At 40.5% G+C, this 20553-nt stretch overlaps 2 protein-coding genes across 9 annotated transcripts in view; one reads left to right on the top strand and one right to left on the bottom strand.

Annotated features, from left to right (window-relative positions):
* The window catches only part of LOC118358099 (synaptotagmin-13-like), a 45606-nt gene that overhangs the window by 9191 nt on the left and 15862 nt on the right, over nucleotides 1-20553 (top strand). The gene's annotated exons all lie outside the window — the stretch shown is intronic.
* Nucleotides 1986-20545, bottom strand: LOC118358110 (uncharacterized). Of its 7 annotated transcripts, none has more exons than XR_004820423.2 (5): nucleotides 18382-20545; nucleotides 17616-17755; nucleotides 12252-12336; nucleotides 5304-5486; nucleotides 1986-5097 (listed from the first exon to the last, which is right to left on the bottom strand). XR_004820423.2 is itself a non-coding variant. In XM_052480024.1 (4 exons), exon 1 carries the CDS (start codon nucleotides 14785-14787, stop codon nucleotides 13816-13818), a length of 972 nt encoding a protein of 323 aa, XP_052335984.1. In that variant the 5' UTR covers nucleotides 14788-17603; the 3' UTR covers nucleotides 1986-5097; nucleotides 5304-5486; nucleotides 12252-12336; nucleotides 13004-13815. The 7 variants fall into 7 exon arrangements, 4 of the variants coding, with proteins under 4 accessions (XP_052335984.1, XP_052335980.1, XP_052335989.1 ...); XR_008079906.1 differs by having other exon boundaries at nucleotides 17616-17722; XM_052480024.1 differs by lacking the exons at nucleotides 17616-17755; nucleotides 18382-20545 and adding an exon at nucleotides 13004-17603.

Below are 20553 nucleotides of genomic sequence, written 5' to 3'. Positions count from 1 at the left end.
AAAAATTACTTGTGACATGCACAAAGTAGATGTCCTAACAGACTTGCCAAAACTATAGTTTGTTGACAAGAAACTTGTGGAGTGGTTGAAAAACAAGTTTTAATGACTCCAACCTAAGTGTATGTAAACTTCTGACTTCAACTGTACATGCTGAGATGAGTGATACAAAGCTGAGATAATGTCCATCTAATGACCTGAAATTGCATCAGAAAGCATTATAAAACATAATATACACTTCCCGCTGTATTTACTTAGACAGTCAAGCAACATTTTTTAAATGTGGCTCTTATTTAAGATCGTATGTTTAATGAGGCGACAGCACATAATGTCCTTTTATTTTAATACATCTCTTTGACTGTTTAGAAATTAAATAACTTTATGCATCTTTTTTAAAATGGACTTTTATTGTATCAAAGTAGTCAATAGTTTAGTATTTGTCCCATATTCCTAGCATGCAATGAATACATCAAGCTTGTGATGACATAGTCATATGAAAAAGTTTGGGCACCCCTGACAATTTCCATGATTTCCATTTATAAATAATTGGGTGTTTGGATCAACACTTTCATTTTGATCTATCAAATAACTGATGGACACAGTAATATTTCAGTAGTGAAATTAGGTTTATTGAATTAACAGAAAATGTGCAATATGCATCAAAACAAAATTAGACAGGTGCATAAATTTGGGCACCCCAATATAAAAATCACATAAATATTTAGTAGAGCCTCCTTTCGCGAAAATAACAGCCTCTAGACACTTCCCATAGCCTCTAATGAGTGTCTGGATTCTGGATGAAGGTTGCAAGTTCAAACCCCCGAGTTGACAAGGTACAAATCTGTCGTTAACTGCCCCTGAACAGGCAGTTAACCCACTGTTCCTAGGCTGTCATTGAAAATAAGAATTTGTTCTTAACTGACTTGCCTAGTTAAATAAAAGTAAAATACATTTTGGACCATTCCTCCAGCCCCGGCGTAACTTCAACTTTGTGACTGATTCTTCAACATTTTCGCAATAATCTGCTGATATTGAGTGGAATCCATGCGACCCTCAACTTTAACAAGATTCCCAGTACCGGCACTGGCCACACAGCCCCACAGCATGATGGAACCCCCACCAAATTTTACTGTGGGTAGTAAGTGTTTTTCTTGGAACGCTGTGCTCTTTTGCTGCCATGCATAACGTCCCTTGTTATGACCAAATAACTCAATCTTTGTTTCATCCGTCCACAGCATCTCATTCCAAAATGAAGCTGGCTTGTCCAAATGTGCATTTGCATATCTCAAGCAACTCTGTGGCGTGTGTACAGAAAAGGCTTCATCCGCATCACTCTCCCATACAGCTTCTCCTTGTGCAAAGTATGCAGAATTGTTGAACGGTGCACAGTGACACCATCTGCAGCAAGATGATGTTGTAGGTCTTTGGAGGTGGTCTGTGGGCTGTTTTTGACCGTTCTCACCATCCTTCGCCTCTCCGATATTTTACTTGGCCTGCCACTTCTGGCTTTAACAAGAACTGTGCCTGTGGTCTTCCATTTCCTCACTATGTTCCACAGTGGACACTGACAGCTTAAATCTCTGCAATAGCTTTTTGTAGCCTTCCTCTAAACCATAATGTTGAACAATCTTGAGAGTTGTTTTGAGGCCCCCATGTTGCCACTCTTCAGAGAGTCAAAAAGAACAACTTGCAATTGGCCACCTTAAATATATTTTCTCATGATTGGATGCACTTGTCTATGAAGTTCAAGGCTTAATGAGTTAACCAAACCAATTGTGTGTTCCAATTAATCAGTGCTAAGTAGTTACAGGTATTCAAATCAACAGAATGACAAGGGTGCCCACATTTTTGCATTGCCTATTTTTCACATCTGATTTAATTTCATACAACTTAGAAAATTAGTATTCACAGTCCTGAGTTAATACATGTTAAAATCACCTTTGGCAGTGATTACAGCTGTGAGTCTTTCTGGGTAAGTCTCTAAGAACTTTGCACACCTGGATTGTATAATATTTGCAGATTCTTTTTAAAACTCTTTAAAACTCTTTGCACTGTCAAATTGATCATTGCTAGACAGCCATTTTCAAGTCTTGCCATAGATTATCAAGCCTATTTAAGTCAAAGCTGTAACTAGGACACTCAGGAATATTCAATGTCATCTTGATAAGCAACTCCAGTGTATATTTGGCCTTGTGTTTTAGGTTATTGTCCTGTTGAAAGGTCAAATTGTCTGTTGGAAAGCAGACAACCAGGTTTTCCTCAATGATTTTGCCTGTGCTTAGCTCTATCTATGCCATTTCTTTTTATCCTAAGAAAACTTCCTAGTCCTTGCCGATGAGAAACACACCCAAAACATGATGCAGCCACCACCATGCTTGAAAATATGAGAGTGGTACTCAGTGATGTGTTGTGTATGTTCAAAACATAATGCTTTGTATTCAGTACATAAAGTGAATTTCTTTGTCAAATTTTTGCAGTTTTAGTTTAGTGTCTTATTGCAAACAGGATGCATGTTTTGGAATACTTGTTATTGTTTACAAGCTTCCTTCTTTTAACTCTTGTCAATTAGGTTAGTATTGTGTAGTAACGATGCTGAACAAAAATATAAACGCATGTAAAGTGTTGGTCCCATGTTTCGTGAGCTGAAATAAAAGATCCCAGAAATTTGTATTATAAATTACATTTCTATAAATTATTTATCTTGAAATGTGTGCACAAATATGTTACCTCCCTGTTAGTGAGCATTTCTCATTTGTCAAGATATTCCATCCATCTGACAGGTGTAGCATATCAAGGTGCTGATTAAACAGCATTATCATCACACATGGGCACCTTGTGCTGGGGAAAATAAAAGGCCACTCAAAAATGTGCAGTTGTCACACAACACAGATGTCTCAAGTTGAAGGAGCATGCAATTAGCATGCTGACTGCAGGAATGTCCACCAGAGCTGTTGCCAGATCATTTTAGATAAATTTCTTTACCATAAGCCGCCTCCAACGTCATTTTAGAGTATTTTTCAATAAGTCCAACCGGCCTCACAACCGTAGATCTCATGTAACCACGCCAGCCCAGGACATCCACATCCAGTTTCTTCACCTGCGGGATCATCTGAGACCAGCCACCCAGACAGCTGATGAAACTGAGGATTTTTACTGTCTGGGTCCATTCATTACTCCACCCCTGCTCAGTCATGTGGAATTCATTGATTAGAGCCTAATGAGATATCCTTATAAGAAGTGTAACTCAGTAAATCTCTTAAATTGTTGCATTTATATTTTTGTTCAGTATATCTTGTTGATCCATCCTCAGTTGTTTCCTATGACAGCCATTAAACTAAGTGTTTTCAAGTGACCATTGGCCTAATGGTGCAATCCCTGAGCAGTTTCCTTCCTCTCCGGCAACTGAGTAAGGAAGGACGCCTGTATCTTTGTGACTGGGTGTATTGATACACCATCCACAGTTTAATTAATAAATTAACCATGCTCAAAGGGATATTCAATGTCTGCTTCTTTTTTTTCTTCCTCCCCCATCTCCCTTCTTTGCGAGGCATTGGGAAAACCTCCCTGGTCTTTGTGGTCTTTATGGTTGAATCTGTGTTTGACATTCACTGCTCGACCGAGGGACCTTACAAATAATTGTATGTGTGGGGTACAGAGATCAGGTAGCCATTCAAAAATCATGTTAAACACTATTGCACACAGTGAGTGAGTCCATGCAACTTGTGACTTGTTAAGCAAATTACTTACAAATTTACCCCTGACCCCATTTAGGTTTACCATAAAGGGGTTGAATACTTATTGACTCATGTCAGCTTTTCATTAACTTGCAAACATTTCTAAAAACATAATTCAACTTTGACATTATGTGGTATGTGTAGGCCAGGGACACAAAAACTGAAATTAATCCATTTTAAATTCAGGATGTAACACAAAATGTGGAAAAAGTAAATGGGTGTGAATACTTTCTGAAAGCACTGTACATTAAGTGCATTAATTTGTAAACGGCAAAACAGATATGTATGGAAATACCCTCAAAAAAGGTGACATTCTGTACTGTTGCCTCAAACATTTGATCTCAAATTCAAAATGCTGGAGGATAGAGCCAAAGGTACTCATTTTAGCGTCGCTGTCCAAATAAATACGGAGGGGTGTGATGCTCTAGCTCATTGTTCAAACATTCAGATTTCTATGAGAAACTGCACACTGATTGGCTGCTTTACTAAACAGATGGGTTTTTCTGCAGACTTTCAAATAATCATAATCACATGACAATGAATAAAGATACTGATCCATTAAATGCATTAATGCATGACAGAGACAAGCCCACGTTAAAATGTTCCTGTATATCTAGACGGCATCCCAATGTACAGTAGCTCAACAGCTTTCATGTGGGCTTCTCTTTGTCATTGTTGTTAGCGTATCCAAACAGCCCAGCTTTTATGTGTTTCCATATAATTCCTTGGTTTTTGTTGGGTTTGAAAACCACTGGCAGTGACCATCTCTGATTAAGAGCATCATAGTTATAAATGTTTAACACCACTGCAGAAACAGCTGCAATGTAAAATAAATGTCCTTTTTGATGATGCGTTAACGACCTACCTACAGTGGACCTGAAGAGTTGGCGTGGCTCTTCATAGGATTTAGATAGAGCACCAATCTGCACTTTAGTTCAAGGCACTAGGCAGTCAGCTAGAGAATGAACAATGTTACTATTGAAAAAGAGGTGTACAACCCTGCTCTCAATAGTCAATGTCCAGTTCCAGATTGCGCCATTGTTGAAAAAAAAATAAACAATGGCGAGATCTTGGATTTGCATGGGAGGGCATATTGCAGAGGCTGTGGTAGTATATCATCCAGCTATCAGCTACAGCTTTACAAATAACAAAAACAAACTTTACTCTTATGGAACTGTGAAAGTCCTTCCCAGCCCCTTTCCCAATTGAGTCCTGTGGTGAGAAAAGTGTGTAAAATGTGGCATGGACATCGTCCCCCTGGGGCTGCCATGTTTATGCCTCAAAGCTCACCCTCATTATAGTCATCAGTGTCTGACGAGTTGTCTTTGTTAAAAGAGGCACTAGAAACATCCCTTGCTGATACCTGCTGATGGGGGGGAGCAAATATTAAACCAAGTTTTTGTTTTAAAACTTTACCATTTGTTGTATTACCAAAAATGGGGACAAATAAAAAGACCAACAAAACACTTTCATTTAATAACCCTAGCCTAAAAGTTGGCCCTAATCACTGACTTATCAAGTCTCTTAAAACTGAATCCAATTGTCACTTATCACTATCTCATAAACACTTACCGACCGTACAATTGACTCACGGAATGGAGGGCAAACCATGTGAAAGCAGGGGATGCAGACGTCGAAGATCTCCTCATTCTTGAGGCGGTGTGTTGTGGCCTTCCATGTACTCAGAGGTAGCAGAGAAGGTTGTGCAGCTGGCGTACTCATGTACTTTAACCGGAGTCATCACCGGGAATTCTCCTGCAGACAATGTCAAGAGATTAGTATATCTTTTAAAATAATTTTTTATATCATAAGTCACAAGTTTACATACACCTTAGCCAAATACATGTAAACTCAGTTTCACAATTCCTGACATTTAATCCTAGTAGAAATTCCCTGTCTTAAGTCAGTTAGGATCATCACTTTATTTTAAGAATGTGAAATGTAAGAATAATAGTAGAGGGATTTATTTCAGCTTTTATTTCTTTCATCACATTCCCAGTGGGTCAGAGGTTTACATACACTCAATTAGTATTTGGTAGCATTGCCACAATAAGTTGGGTGAATTTTGGCCCATTACTCCTGACAGAGCTGGTTTAGTCAGGTTTGTAGGCCTCCTTACTCGCACACGCTTTTTCAGTTCTGCCCACAAATTGTCTATAGGATTGAGGTCAGGGCTTCGTGATGGCCACGTTTGTACCCGTTTCCTCCAGCATCTTCACAAGGTCCTTTGCTGCTGTTCTGAGATTGATTTGCACTTTTCGCACCACAGTATGTTCATCTCTAGGAGACAGAACGCGTCTCCTTCCTGAGTGGTATGATGGCTGCGTGGTCCCATGGTGTTTATACTTGCGTACTATTGTTTGTACAGATGAACGTGGTACCTTCAGGCGTTTGGAAATTGCTCCCAAGGATGAACCTGACTTGTGGAGGTCTACAATTTTTTTTCTGAGTTCATGGCTGATTTTATTTTCCCATGATGTCAAGCGGGTGGGTCCCAAAGACAGTCAACTTAGTGTATGTAAACTTCTGACCCACTGGAATTGTGATACAGGGAATTCTAAGTGAAATAATCTGTCAAAACAATTGTTGGAAAAATTACTTGTCATGTACAAAGTAGATGTCCGTTTGAGGTCATGGTGTTTTCCAATGATTTTCTATGGGAAACCTGATTTATTAGGGCCCAGATTGCAGTTTATGGTGGTTAATTTTCTTACTATCAAATGAGGAGAGACAAACTTATCACACAAGCCAGAGTTATACTTAAAATAAATCTTTAATAATAAGAGCAATAATAGCAAGGATTCTCAATGATTCACCATTTCTAATGATCCGTTGAGAGTGATAAAATTAAAGTACAAAGGTCTTTTATAGCCATGATACACCCCTTTCAACCTACATGACAAACAACAGATACATAGAATGGTCACAAGGTTAAGACTCCAAACTAGAACCATCTCTCCCTGGTACGGTATAGAGCAGAAACATTAACTCATGTTCTCTGGAATGCGCTTTAGGTTTTATCACCCAAAGACAACGTAAATCTCCTCTGTCCGTGTTCTCATAGAGGCCCATCCTCAGTAGAAGACACACACAATGGTTAACAGAATACTCTATTCTGTCGAATAAAACAACCATTATAATGCAATACAAACATTATAACATAATCTTGCAATTTCCCTGACAAGTTTCTATGACTTCCACTAGATGTCAAAAGTCTTTAGAAATTGTTCAATGTTTTTCTTTTGAAAAATGAAGTAGTGCTATTCTTTCTACGTGTCACTCAGAAGGTCTCTAGTATTTTGTTGCGCGTGAACAGGAGCGCGCTCCGTGTTGTTTTTCTTCGGTATTGGAAACTGTTGATCACGTCTTAAATTTGATAGATTATTTACATTTGAGGATACCTGAGGTTGGATTAGGAACGTTGTTTGAAATGTTTGGACAAAGTTCACAGGTAACTTATTATTATAAGTACTTTGTAGTCATGTTGGAACTGGTGTATTTTTTAATCAAACACGCCAAATAAATTGACATTTTGGGGATATAAAGAAGGAATTTATCGAACAAAACGACCATTCATTGTGTCACAGACATATGAGATTGCAAAAAGATGAAGATCTTCAAAGGTAAGGTATTTATTATATGGCTATTTCTGACTTTCGTGTTGCACCTGCCTGGTTGAAATATGTTTTTCATGATTTTGTATGCGGGGCGCTGTCCTCAGATAATTGCACGGTGTGCTTTCGCCGTAAAGCCTTTTTGAAATCTGACACAGCGGCTGGATTAACAAGTTAAGATTTATTTTTATGTATTACACACATTTTCATGAATGTTGAATATTTATATTTCTGTAGTTTGAATTTGGTGCTCTGCAATTTCACTGGATGTTGTCAAATCTATCCCGCTAACGGGATTCGAGCAGGATTCGAGCTTAAGGGATCCCTAAGAGGTTTTAACGTCACGTCCCTGTCCCGAAGCTAGCACCAATCAGCCTGGAGCTAGCCCATGCTAGGCCCATATCCCGGCTAGCAGGAGAAGCCCAACAGCGACTCCTGGGCTATAATACCCTTTTTGCCAACTGGCCCGGACCCCCTTCTACTGCCGGTACGGGGCAAGGAACCCCGCCGATCCTTCACGACTGGACTACCGACGAAAGCTGCTCAAATTGGCTCTGCGGCTAGAACTGCCAAAGGGGGCGGAGTTGCAATCTACTGCAGAGATAGCCTGCAGAGTTCTGTCTTACTATCCAGGCTTGTACCCAAACAATTCGAGATTCTACTTTTAAAAATCCACCTTTCCAGAAACAAGTCTCTCACCGTTGCCGCTTGCTATAGGCCACCCTCTGCCCCCTGCTGTGCCTTGGACACCATATGTGAACTGATTGCCCCCCTATCTATCTTCAGAGTTCATGCTGCTAGGTGACCTAAACTGGGACATGCTTAAGACCCCGGGCCATCCTACAATCTAAACTTGATGCCCTCAATCTCACACAAATTATCAATGAACCCACCAGGTACAACCCCAAATCTGTAAACACAGGCACCCGCATAGATATCATCCTCCCCAACTTGCCTTCCAAATATACCTCTGCTGTTTTCAAGATCTCAGCAATCACTGCCTCATTGACTGCATCCGTAATGGGTCCGTGGTCAAACGACCACCCCATCATTGTCAAACTCTCCCTAAAACACTTCAGCGAGCAGGCCTTTCTAATCGACCTGGTCCGGGTATCCTGGAAGGATATTGACCTCATCCTGTCAGTAGTGGATGCCTGGTCATTCTTTAAAAATGCCTTCCTCACCATCTTAAATAAGCATGTCCTATTCAAAAATTGTAGAACCAGGAACAGATTTAGCCCTTGGTTCTCTCCAGACCCAACTGCCCTTGACCAGCACAAAAACATCCTGTGGCATTCTGCATTAGCATCGAATAGCCCCTGTGATATGCAACATTTCAGGGACGTTAGGAACCAATACACACAGGCAGTTAGGAAAGCTAAGGCTAGCTTTTTCAAGCAGAAATGTGCAACTCAAAAAAGTCCTGGGACACTGTAAAGTCCATGGAGAGTAAGAGCACATCCTCCCAGCTGCCCACTGCACTGAGGCTAGGAAACACTGTCACCACCAATAAATCCACTATAATTGAGAATTTCAATAATACTTTTTCTATGGCTGGCCATGCTTTCCACCTGGCTACCCCTACCCCGGTCAAAAGCCCTGCACTCCCCACAGCAACTCGCCCAAGCCTCCCCGATTTCTCCTTCACCCAAATCCAGATAGCTGATGTTCTGAAAGAGCTGCAAAATCTGGACACCTACAAATCAGCCGGGTGAGACAATCTGGACCCTCTCTTTCGAAAATTATCTGCCGAAATTGTTGCAACCCCTATTACTAGCCTGTTTCAACCTCATGTCGTCTGAGATTCCCAAAGATTGGAAAGCTGCCGTGGTCATCCCCCTCTTCAAAGGGGGAGACACTCTAGACCCAAACTGCTACAGACCTATATCTATCCTACCCTGCCTTTCTAAGGTCTTCGAAAGCCAAGTTAACAAACAGATTACCGACCATTTCGAATCTCACCGTACATTCGCCGCTATGCAATCTGGTTGCAGAGCTGGTCATGGGTGCACCTCAACCACGCTCAAGGTCCTAAATGATATCATAACCGCCATCGATAAGATACATTACTGTGCAGCCGTATTCATCGACCTGGCCAAGGCTTTCGACGGCCAATCACCCGATTCTTATTGGCAGACAACTGCCTTGGTTTCTCAAATGATTGCCTCGCCTGGTTTACCAACTACTTCTCTGATAGAGTTCAGTGTGTCAAATCGGTGTGTCCGGACCTCTGGCAGTCTCTATGGGGGTGCCACAGGGTTAAATTCTCGGGCCGACTCTCTCTTCTCTGTATACGTCAATGTCGCTCTTGCTGATTCTCTGATCCACCTCTATGCAGACAACACCATTCTGTATACTTCTGGCCCTTCGTTAGACACTGTTAGCTAACCTCCAGACGAGTTTCAATGCCATACAACTTTCCTTCCGTGGCCTCCAACTGCTCTTAAATGCAAGTAAAACTAAATGCATGCTCTTCAACCGATCACTGCCCGCACCTGCCCGCCAATCCAGCATCACTACTCTGGACGGCTCTGACTTAGAATATGTTGACAACTACAAATACTTAGGTGTCTGCTTAGACTGTAAACTCTCCTTCCAGACTCACATTAAGCATCTCCAATCCAAAATTAAATCTAGAATTGCCTTCCTATTTCGCAACAAAGCATCCTTCACTCATGCTGCCAAACATTGCCTTATCTCCCTTATCTTACCTCATTTGCACTCACTGCATATATACTTTTTGTTTTATTTTTTTCCTACTGTATGTTTGTTTATTCCATGTGTAACTCTGGGTTGTTGTATTTGTCGAACTGCTATGCTTTAGCTTGGCCAGGTCGCAGATGCAAATGAGAACTTGTCCTCAACTAGCCTACCTGGTTAAATAAAGGTGAAATAAAAAATAAATTACTTATGATCATCATAATAACGACATCAAACAAATGTAGTATTATTATAATAATATTTTTCTGACAATTTGGAGTACTGTAGACACAAAATCGATTATAAATAATACAGGAGAGGCTGTTCTAACAAAATAAAGTGTAAAGCCTTTATTACAGCAAAGCAAAGATTTTAAAAAGCTGAATTTGTGAAATTGTTTACTTGACATGTCGTTGCATGGGGCGGCAGCGTAGCTCTAACTAGTAACTGAAAGGTTGCAAGGTTAAATCGCCGAGCTGACAAGGTACAAATCTGTCCCTGAAAAAATCTGCCCCTGAACAAGGCAGTTAACCCACTGTTCCTAGGCAGTCATTGAAAATAAGAACTTGTTCTTAACTGACTTGCCTAGTTAAATAAAGGTAATATAAAAAATTTAATTAAATTTGAAAAATTACGCTTGGTGCTCATGGAATCAGTAGGCTATTAAACAAACACTCAAACAGGCAACAGAAGCAGGATCTGTCTTATTTCTGTAGATAGAGGAGCAGCCAAAAGTTTGGACACACCTCCTCAATCATTTTAATATGTAAAGAACAATTGTAGAATAATTGTTTAGACATCAAACTATGAAATAACACATTTGGAATCATGTAGTAATGAAAAAAAAAGAAACAAATAAAAAAATATGTTATATTTCAGAATCTTCAAAGTAGCCACCTTAAAAGCTTTGTACACTCTAGGCATTTTCTCAACCAGCTTCAAGGTAGTCACCTGGAATGCATTTCAATTAACAGGTGTATCTTAATTTGTGTAATTTATTTCCTTCTTAATGCATTTGAGCCAATCAGTTGTTTTGTGACAATGAAGGGTTGGTATACAGAAGACCAAGTCCATATTATGGCAAGAACAGCTCAAATGAGCAAAGAGAAACAACAGTCCATCATTACTTTAACACATGAAAGTCAGTCAATGCGTAAAATTAAGAACTTTGAAAGTTTCTTCAAGTGCAGTCGCAAAAACCATCAAGCGATATAATGACACTGGCTCTTATGAGGACCGCCACAGGAAAGGATGACAGTTACCTCGTCTGCAGAAGAAAAGTTGAATTACTGCAAAGAAACCACTACTAAAGGAAACCAATAATATGAAGACTTACTTGGGACAAGAAACATGAGCAATTGACAGACTGGTGGAAATATGTTCTTTTGTCTGATGAGTCCAAATTTGAGATTTTTGGATCCAACTGCTGTGTCTTTTTTGAGACGCAGAGTAGGTGAACAGATGTCTGCATGTGTGGTTTCCACCGTGAAGCATGGAGGAGGTGGTGTGATGGTGCTTTGCTGGTGACACTGTGTGATTTATTTAGAATTCAAGGCACACTTAACCAGCATGGCTACCACAGCATTCTGCAACGATAAGCCATCCCATCTGGTTTACGCTTACTGTGACTATCATTTGTTTTTCAACAGGACAATGACCCAACACACCTCCAGGCTGTGTAAGGGCTATTTGACCAAGAAGGAGAGTGATGGAGTGCTGCATCAGATGACCAGCCCTCTCTACAAATCACCCAACCTCAACCCAATTGAGATGGTTAGAGATGAGTTGGACCACAGAATGAAGGAAAAGCAGCCAACAAGTGCACAGCACATGCGGGAACGCCTTCAAGACTGTTGGAAAAGCATTCCAAGTGAAGCTTGTTGCGAGAAAGCCAAGAGTGTGCAAAGCTGTCATCAAGACAAATGATGGCTACTTTAAGATTCTCAAATATAAAATATATATTTTGATTTAACACTTTTTTGGTTACTACATGATTCCATATCTGTTATTTCATAGTTGTGATGCCTTCACTATTATTCTACAATGTAGAGATATATATATTTTATTTTTTTGCCTGTGCTCGACTAAAGAAATCTCAGTCAGCCCTACTACATATTGTAGAGTATTGCCATCATGACACAGAAACTACGACCTCCCTGCATGTGCCATTTAGGTATTTCAGAAAGGGAAAGTTAATGGAGGTTACCTGAAGGTCTGATCCCAGATGATGGGGTATTCTCCTGTTACCACATTATGGACCTACGAGGTAAACCACTCAGTAAAGCTGGACCCTAAGGTGAGAAATTAGAGTGAGAGGAAGAAAAATAATGAGTAAGTGAGACACTGCATAAGTTCAAATCCATTTATGTTGAGGAACTAACATTGAATATCAACCAATATTATTTTAGCAAATAATCCAGACTTTAATTTTTTTTATTCCATTAATGAAGTGCTATGTTGCAATACAGCAGTTTATATTTCACATCTCCCATCATGCAGTTAGTCCACAACCTCAAGAATGGGAGCAATGCCAGAATCCTCTGTACCTTGAAGAATTAACGGGCTTACATAATAACCTAGTTGTTAAGCATCCAAATAAAAGTTGCTTTTAAGTTTGCTTAACTTGCAGTGAGATGTCGCCATGAAACATTTTCACACAACCTAACTGAATATTTTTTATAATGTTTTATGTAATGTTAGAGTTGTGTAAATTCTAATCTGGTATCAGGATAAATATAACAATGAGTCACCGATTGTATACTACGTTTTTTTATTAGCTAAGTAATAAATGGCAAATGCAACTTTCGTATATACGGGCTCACAGTAATACCACGCAGGGCAGGGCAGAACAGAGAACTGACAGGATGTACGTAAACAGTGTTCTTATACTGTGATAGACATTGTTCCAACCCGTCTGTTGGCCTATCACAGTAGAGTCTGGGCGTGGTTTAAACTTACTCAGCCTATCGCAGGCGCTCAGGCAGGTCCCCGCCTCTTGGCGTTTCTTGGAGTCCTCCCTCCGTCGATGAAAAGATTCCTACTGTTCTGGTATCACCCCCTAGTTATAACAGTTGCTCAGTTCCTGCTTTTGTGTTGTTCAGTATTTTTCCATCTCAGTTAAACCTTGTGATGACCACCCCCCCTATCCCTGCTTAACCGCAACTTTGTAAGATACAGCAAGTCACACCATGTGCTCAATATTGTTACATACAAACACAAGGACAAAGCATCTGCTGGGCTGTTATCTACAGTTTTGCAACATGCAGGTCACACCATGTTACTCAGTTCTTGTCACACACACAAACAGGCAAGTATCAAGCAGTTGTTTAATCTCATAATGATGCTCCTAACCCTAACCCTACGTAACAACATAAGCTTTACCAAACTGCTATTCGATCAAATAAATCTCACGTAGCAAATAAGCCATTCCTTTTATTTTTGAACAAATTCGACACGCTCACTGACAAAAACTCCTTGCTTGGTGGGCTAAACAAAATAAAAAAATAAAAAAACACCTGCTGGAGGGGAAAATATTTTCAGCCGAGTTGGGTCTCTCTCTTCCTCTTTGGGTATATCCAGTTTACCCATATAAGCCTCACTAGCGATAAGGTTTTGGACAGTTTTGGATCTTAACTTTCTTACTAGCGAGAAAGAATCTTTCAAATACAAAATATACACTTAATATGCGCAGTTTTTTCATGTAAATTCATCTTATTCAGCTCAGCAGGACAAAAACATTTAGACAAACAATTATTTGGATTCAAGTACTATCATACCCAAGAAGGACCAGCTTCTGCACAGTGTGGCTGTTTTTCAGGTGTTCCCTCCCTACAACTCACTCTTCTTCGATTAGGCTTAACGGCGGTTGGCATCCAATATGTTGCATTACCGCCACCTACTAGACTGGAGTACAACTCCCTATTTGGGCGGTAAGCAAATTGGAGTGGGTCTAGGGTGTCAGGTAGGGTGGAGGTGATATGGTCCTTGACTAGTCTCTCAAAGCACTTCATGATGACGGAAGTTAGTGCTACGGGGCGGTAGTCGTTTAGCTCAGTTACCTTAGCTTTCTTGGGAACAGGAACAATGGTGGCCCTCTTGAAGCATGTGGGAACAGCAGACTGGTATAGGGATTGATTGAATATGTCCGTAAACACACCGGCCAGCTGGTCTGCGCATGCTCTGAGGGCGCGGCTGGGGATGCCGTCTGGGCCTGCAGCCTTGCGAGGGTTAACACGTTTAAATGTCTTACTCACCTCGGCTGCAGTGAAGGAGAGACCGCACGTTTCGGTTGCAGGCCGTGTCAGTGGCACTGTATTGTCCTCGAAGCGGGCAAAAAAGTTATTTAGTCTGCCTGGGAGCAAGACATCCTGGTCCGTGACGGGGCTGGATTTCTTCCTGTAGTCCGTGATTGACTGTAGACCCTGCCACATGCCTCTTGTGTCTGAGCCGTTGAATTGAGATTCTACTTTTTCTCTGTACTGACGCTTAGCTTGTTTGATAGCCTTACGGAGGGAATAGCTGCACTGTTTGTATTCGGTCATGTTACCAGACACCTTGCCCTGATTAAAAGCAGTGGTTCGCGCTTTCAGTTTCACGCGAATGCTGCCATCAATCCACGGTTTCTGGTTAGGGAATGTTTTAATCGTTGCTATGGGAACGAACTCTTCAACGCACGTTCTAATGAACTCGCACACCGAATCAGCGTATTTGTCAATATTGTTAACTGACGCAATACGAAACATATCCCAGTCCACGTGATGGAAGCAGTCTTGGAGTGTGGAGTCAGCTTGGTCGGACCAGCGTTGGACAGACCTCAGCGTGGGAGCCTCTTGTTTTAGTTTCTGTCTGTAGGCAGGGATCAACAAAATGGAGTCGTGGTCAGCTTTTCCAAAAGGGGGGCGGGTCAGGGCCTTATATGCGTCGCGGAAGTTAGAGTAACAATGATACAAGGTTTTTCCACCCCTGGTTGCGCAATCGATATGCTGATAAAATTTAGGGAGTCTTGTTTTCAGATTAGCCTTGTTAAAATCCCCAGCAACAATGAATGCAGCCTCCGGATAAATGGTTTCCAGTTTGCAAAGACTTAAATAAAGTTTGTTCAGAGCTATCGATGTGTCTGCTTGGGGGGGATATATACGGCTGTGATTATAATCGAAGAGAATTCTCTTGGTAGGTAATGCGGTCTACATTTGATTGTGAGGAATTCTAAATCAGGTGAACAGAAGGATTTGAGTTCCTGTATGTTTCTTACATCACACCATGTCTCGTTAGCCATAAGGCATACGCCCCCGCCCCTCTTCTTACCAGAAAGATGTCTGTTTCTGTCGGCGCGATGTGTGGAGAAACCCGTTGGCTGCACCGCATCGGATAGCGTCTCTCCAGTGAGCCATGTTTCCGTGAAGCAAAGAACGTTACAGTCTCTGATGTCCCTCTGGAATGCTACCCTTGCTCGGATTTCATCAACCTTGTTGTCAAGAGACTGGACATTGGCAAGAAGAATGCTAGGGAGTGGTGCACGGTGTGCCCGTCTCCGGAGTCTGACCAGGAGACCGCCTCGTTTCCCTCTTTTTCGGAGTCGTTTTTTGGGGTCGCAGCATGGGATCCATTCCGCTGTCCTGTTTGAAAGGCAGAACACAGGATCCGCGTCGCGAAAAACATATTCTTGGTCGTACTGATGGTGAGTTGACGCTGATCTTATATTCAGTAGTTCTTCTCGACTGTATGTAATGAAACCTAAGATGACCTGGGGTACTAATGTAAGAAATAACACGTAAAAAAAAACAAAAAACTGCATAGTTTCCTAGGAACGCGAAGAGAGGCGGCCATCTCTGTAGGCGCCGGAAGTAGCACGTGCTCCAGCAGGTATATTGCACTTGTCATCCCCAAAGCCAAAACTTCATTGGCCGCCTTTCCTTCCAGTTCTCTGCTGCCAATGACTGGAACGATTGCAAAAATTTCTGAAGCTGGAGTCTTATATCTCCCTCTCTAACTTTAAGCATCTGTTGTCAGAGCAGCTTATCGATCACCGTACCTGTACACAGCCAATCTGTAAATAGCACACCCAACTACCTCATCCCCATGTTATTACTTAGCCTCTTGCACCCTGTATCTCCACTTGCACATCATCATCTGCACATCTATCACTGCAGTATTAATGCTAAATGGTCATTATTTCACCTCTATGGCCTATTTATTGCCTACCTCCCTACTCTTCTACATTTGCACACACTGTACATAGATTTTTCTATTTTTATTTTCTATTGTGTTATTAACTTTATGTTTGTTTATGGGTAACTGTGTTGTTGTTTTTGGTCGCACTGCTTTGCTTTATCTTTATCTAAATGATAACTTGTTCGCAACTGAAGGTGAAATAACATATACAAAAAAAAAAATGTTCTTAACTGACTTGCCTGATTAAATAAAGGTCAAATAATAAAAAATAAAAACACACCCTGTAACTCTTCTGATGTCAAGTCTCGCACACCCAGATACTTCTCTGCAGCTGCCACCACAACCTCAATTTTCTGCGACTTATATGCCATCCCTGCAGTACAGTTGATAACCATTGCAATAAATGCTAAAAATCCAATCTTACTGAAACATATATTACTTGTTGGCCTATCCCTCTGTACTGGTACAGATCTACTACTCATACCACTCATCTCATGATCCCTCCCCCTTGATCCATCTTCCTCTACTTTCTTCACTGCCTCGGCATATGACAACTTTAAAATAAAGCATCGCGAAGCCCGCGGTGGGTGTTGACGCGATGTGATTTCTGCCCAGTGCTCTGATTGTCAAAGTGAAAAAATGGGCACCCCTACAATTAACACATACCACTACTTTCCCCAATGCAACACATTCCCTTGTCTCATGCACTTCAGCGCATTTCTGACACCTAGGAACCTCCCTCCTACACGCTGCTGCCACATGCCCATAAGCTTGACATCTGTAGCAACGTAATGTATTTGGTACAAAAGCTCGTACAGGATAACTTATATATCTTAACATCACTTTGTCGGGCAAAGAATCAATGTCAAAACTCAAAAGAACACACAATGACTGTCCTCACCTTGCACGCACATTTCCATTGGACCATTGCATTCCACCTTTCCTGTTTCTCAGCCTGGTGCAATTTTCCTAAACTGCATACATTAAGTGTATCGTTTGCATAAATATAAACAATATTTTTCATTGTTTATATTAAAGTTAAAGCTGCAATATGTCACTTTTTTGGGCTATGACCAAATTCCATAGAAAAGTGAGTTGTAGATCTGTCATGCCATCTTTAAAGCAAGTACAAGAAGCGGTAGATATGTTCTATGCATGCTATTTCTATGCTTCCCCTTCCTAAATTTAGTTTGAGTCTTTTACTTTTGTATACCAGGTTCAAACAGCTGAAAACACAATATTGTTGGTTATTGAAAATATATTTCACAGCTGTTTAGATTGTACAATGATTCTCAACACTATGCATTGCTTGGAAAAAAAAACTATGCATTGCTTGGTTTGTCACACAAACAAAAAAATTGCAACCAGGAAATGGCGGCGCGATAACTGCATACTGTACCTTTAAGTTCCAAACGTTTCAAAAATTGTATCTCCTGCTGGGCTCTTTTTGTTTAGACAGCGTCGGAGTGTCTGCAAAATCTCCCCAGGCAGCTTTGTGAATAGACACTGTATAATGTTTAATAACATTTCCCGTCTAATCTGAATGGGACAGCGGATTAGTAACGTTAGTTAGCTACAACAACAAGGATTCTAAAACCAAAACAAACTATTATGCTGCATTCATATCCAAGTGGGAAGGTGGTATTTCCCCTTTGGCGGCATTCAAGCTCTTTGAACTCGCTGAAAAACACTGTACATTTGACTGCCAAAAATGCTGTTATCGAGGTTATTTCTTAGTAGGTGACGTCAGAGATCAGCATGTGGGAGATGTCGGAGAACATGAATAATAGACATGTTTCTTTATGTAACTACTAAATACCACCTTCCCACTTGGTTATGAACGCAGCATTAGCCTGGCGATACTAAATTAGCCAACGGCTAATTGATAGTTACATTTTATGCAATAAATATTCCTGAAACTGTCAAATTAAATAAGACCCATGACCAAACAATCAGGAAAGATTACAACATGTCATGCGATAGCATGCTAGCTAGTAAATAAAAGTTACTTATTTGCCTTGCTAGCCAACAAATTAAATTAGATTTGAACAACATATTGAGAACGTTAGCTATATCTAACTACTGTGGCTAAGCATAGTTCTATTACACAGCATAATGGTATTTTGTGCACAGGCATTTATCCATCTGAAGCGAGTTATACATACCTGATCAAAGCTCTAAAGTCAAGAAAGAATGTAACATTAACAGCAAAGGATCGGAGGACAAATTGTTCAAGTTTAGCTCCATGGACAGTGCCATTTTGGAACCTGGAGTTTTGATTATTATAGCTGGTAGTGCAGTGTTCATGCTATGTATGCTTGCTTGTTCAAGCCACCTGTTAAAGCAGGAATCAGCAGTTGCATCCATAGACAGAACTATGGATGCAGGGACTGACAATCCATGATATCAACTATCATTTTCAAATCAAATTTGATTTGTCACATGCGCCGAATACAACAGGTATTACAGTGAAATGCTTACTTACAAGCCCTTAACCATCAATGCAGTTTTAAGAAAATACCTAAAAATAAAAGTAACAAATAGTTAAAGAGCAGCAGTAAAATAACAATAGTGAGGCTATGTACAGGGGGTACCGGTACAGAGTCCATGTGGCTTGGGGGTAGAAGCTGTTTATAGAAGCCTCTTGGACCAAGACTTGCCATGTGTTAGCAGAAAGAACAGTCTATGACTTGGGTGGCTGGAGTCTTTGACAATTTTTACCATGTTTTGAGGCTATATAGTGTTTGTTTACATTTACTTTGTTTATTTACAAACTTTGGAGTAAAACAATCTTATATTTTGGGTTCTGATGGGATACTACAATTGAACTAAGCTCACGAGGCATTTATAAATTGTATTCTTCAAAAATCAATGGGTACATATCATTAAGTTACACATCCAAAAATGAGTGTAGCAACTGTATGTTGCCCCTTAAAACTGCTTACAATTTAGGCCATCCTCAAGATGGCATCAAAGATTAGGCCTATATTCTACATGGGGTTATCCTTCAATTCACATATTGTGTTCGTGCATGTTCAATTCACATCCATGAAAGAGTGTTGTCTTAAAAGGGACTTCCCTCACTGTCTGAAATAATAATACTGTACTTATTTATTTAACCTTTATTTAACTAGACAAGTCAGTTAAAAACAAATTCTTATTTACAATGACGGACTACCAAAAGGAAAAAGGCCTCCTGCGGGTTTAACACTGGATGTAGATTGCTGGACACATGTAAACCTATAGAATGCTATCTTTTTGTTTCAATTGTATAGATGGGTTGTGTTAAAAATGAGAATTATGAACCAGTATTGCCTTCTGAATGAAAGCGGCCAGGAAAACCAAACTGAGTCAGCATACGTCATACCTCATCACACAGTTTGGAGAGATGGCCACTGCCCCGGGGGAAATTTCAAGATGTGATTCATCTAGACATGGGGATGGAATGTAAAAGAAGATTATTAAGTTATCCAGACAGCCATGGTGATGGCTTTCATTATACAGCATGTTTCCAGAAGAGCTTGCAAAGTGGAACTACTTTACTACCAGCTAATTTACTACCAGCTACTGTTGTTAGTAAATTAGCCTTTGAGCCTTTTTATTTGTCATGTTCAAGTGCTGTACTTTTGGTTACAGCAGTGCTAAGAACAGTGCTTGGCCTCAAGATGTTTTTACAGGTTTTGGGAGTCTGTTTGTACTGTGGGTTATGTTGTTTCCATGGAAACTGCATATTAAGGCAAGGTTGGGGGACCAAATATAGAATTTGATGAGCGAGAATATTTTTTTTTTTACTGTTCATGTGGCTAAATGACATGTCTTCATACTCTAGCTATTTCAGATTCAGAGAGATGTTCAATTCAGAGAGATATCCTTTTCCTAGCCATGAGGAATAAACATAAATATTGTGGAGGTGCACATTCCCCTGGCTGAACAGCATAATGGGGATAGTGCATTGAGAGAAGGGGAATGAGATCAGCCTATTTTTTTAAACTTTCTGTTGGTGTGTAAAAAAAAAGTTATTCTGGGGAGCAGGATTTTTTCAGATGTCAGACATGGATGTGTCTGAGGGCAACAGGAAAGTGGTAGTGGGGAAGAGAAGGAAGGAAGAGAGAGGAACTTAGAGATAAAAAGCAAAAGAGAGACAGGGAAGGTAAGCATAAATGAAACAGACATAATACATGAAACAGACATATTCTGTCCTAACCAGCTAACCAGACAGCCAGCCTGTACCCTCCCACTCCTTTCTCTCCCTTTGTCATTAACCCATCCCTCCTCTCACTGAATATATGCAAGTAGACAATGCAGACTGCCTCTCTCTCACACTATTCTCTTCTGCA

The sequence above is a fragment of the Oncorhynchus keta genome, chromosome 2, assembly GCF_023373465.1.
Source record: "Oncorhynchus keta strain PuntledgeMale-10-30-2019 chromosome 2, Oket_V2, whole genome shotgun sequence".
Lineage (NCBI taxonomy): Eukaryota > Metazoa > Chordata > Actinopteri > Salmoniformes > Salmonidae > Oncorhynchus > Oncorhynchus keta.
Note: the sequence above shows the minus strand (reverse complement) of the source record. Positions and strands in the feature narration are given on the sequence as shown.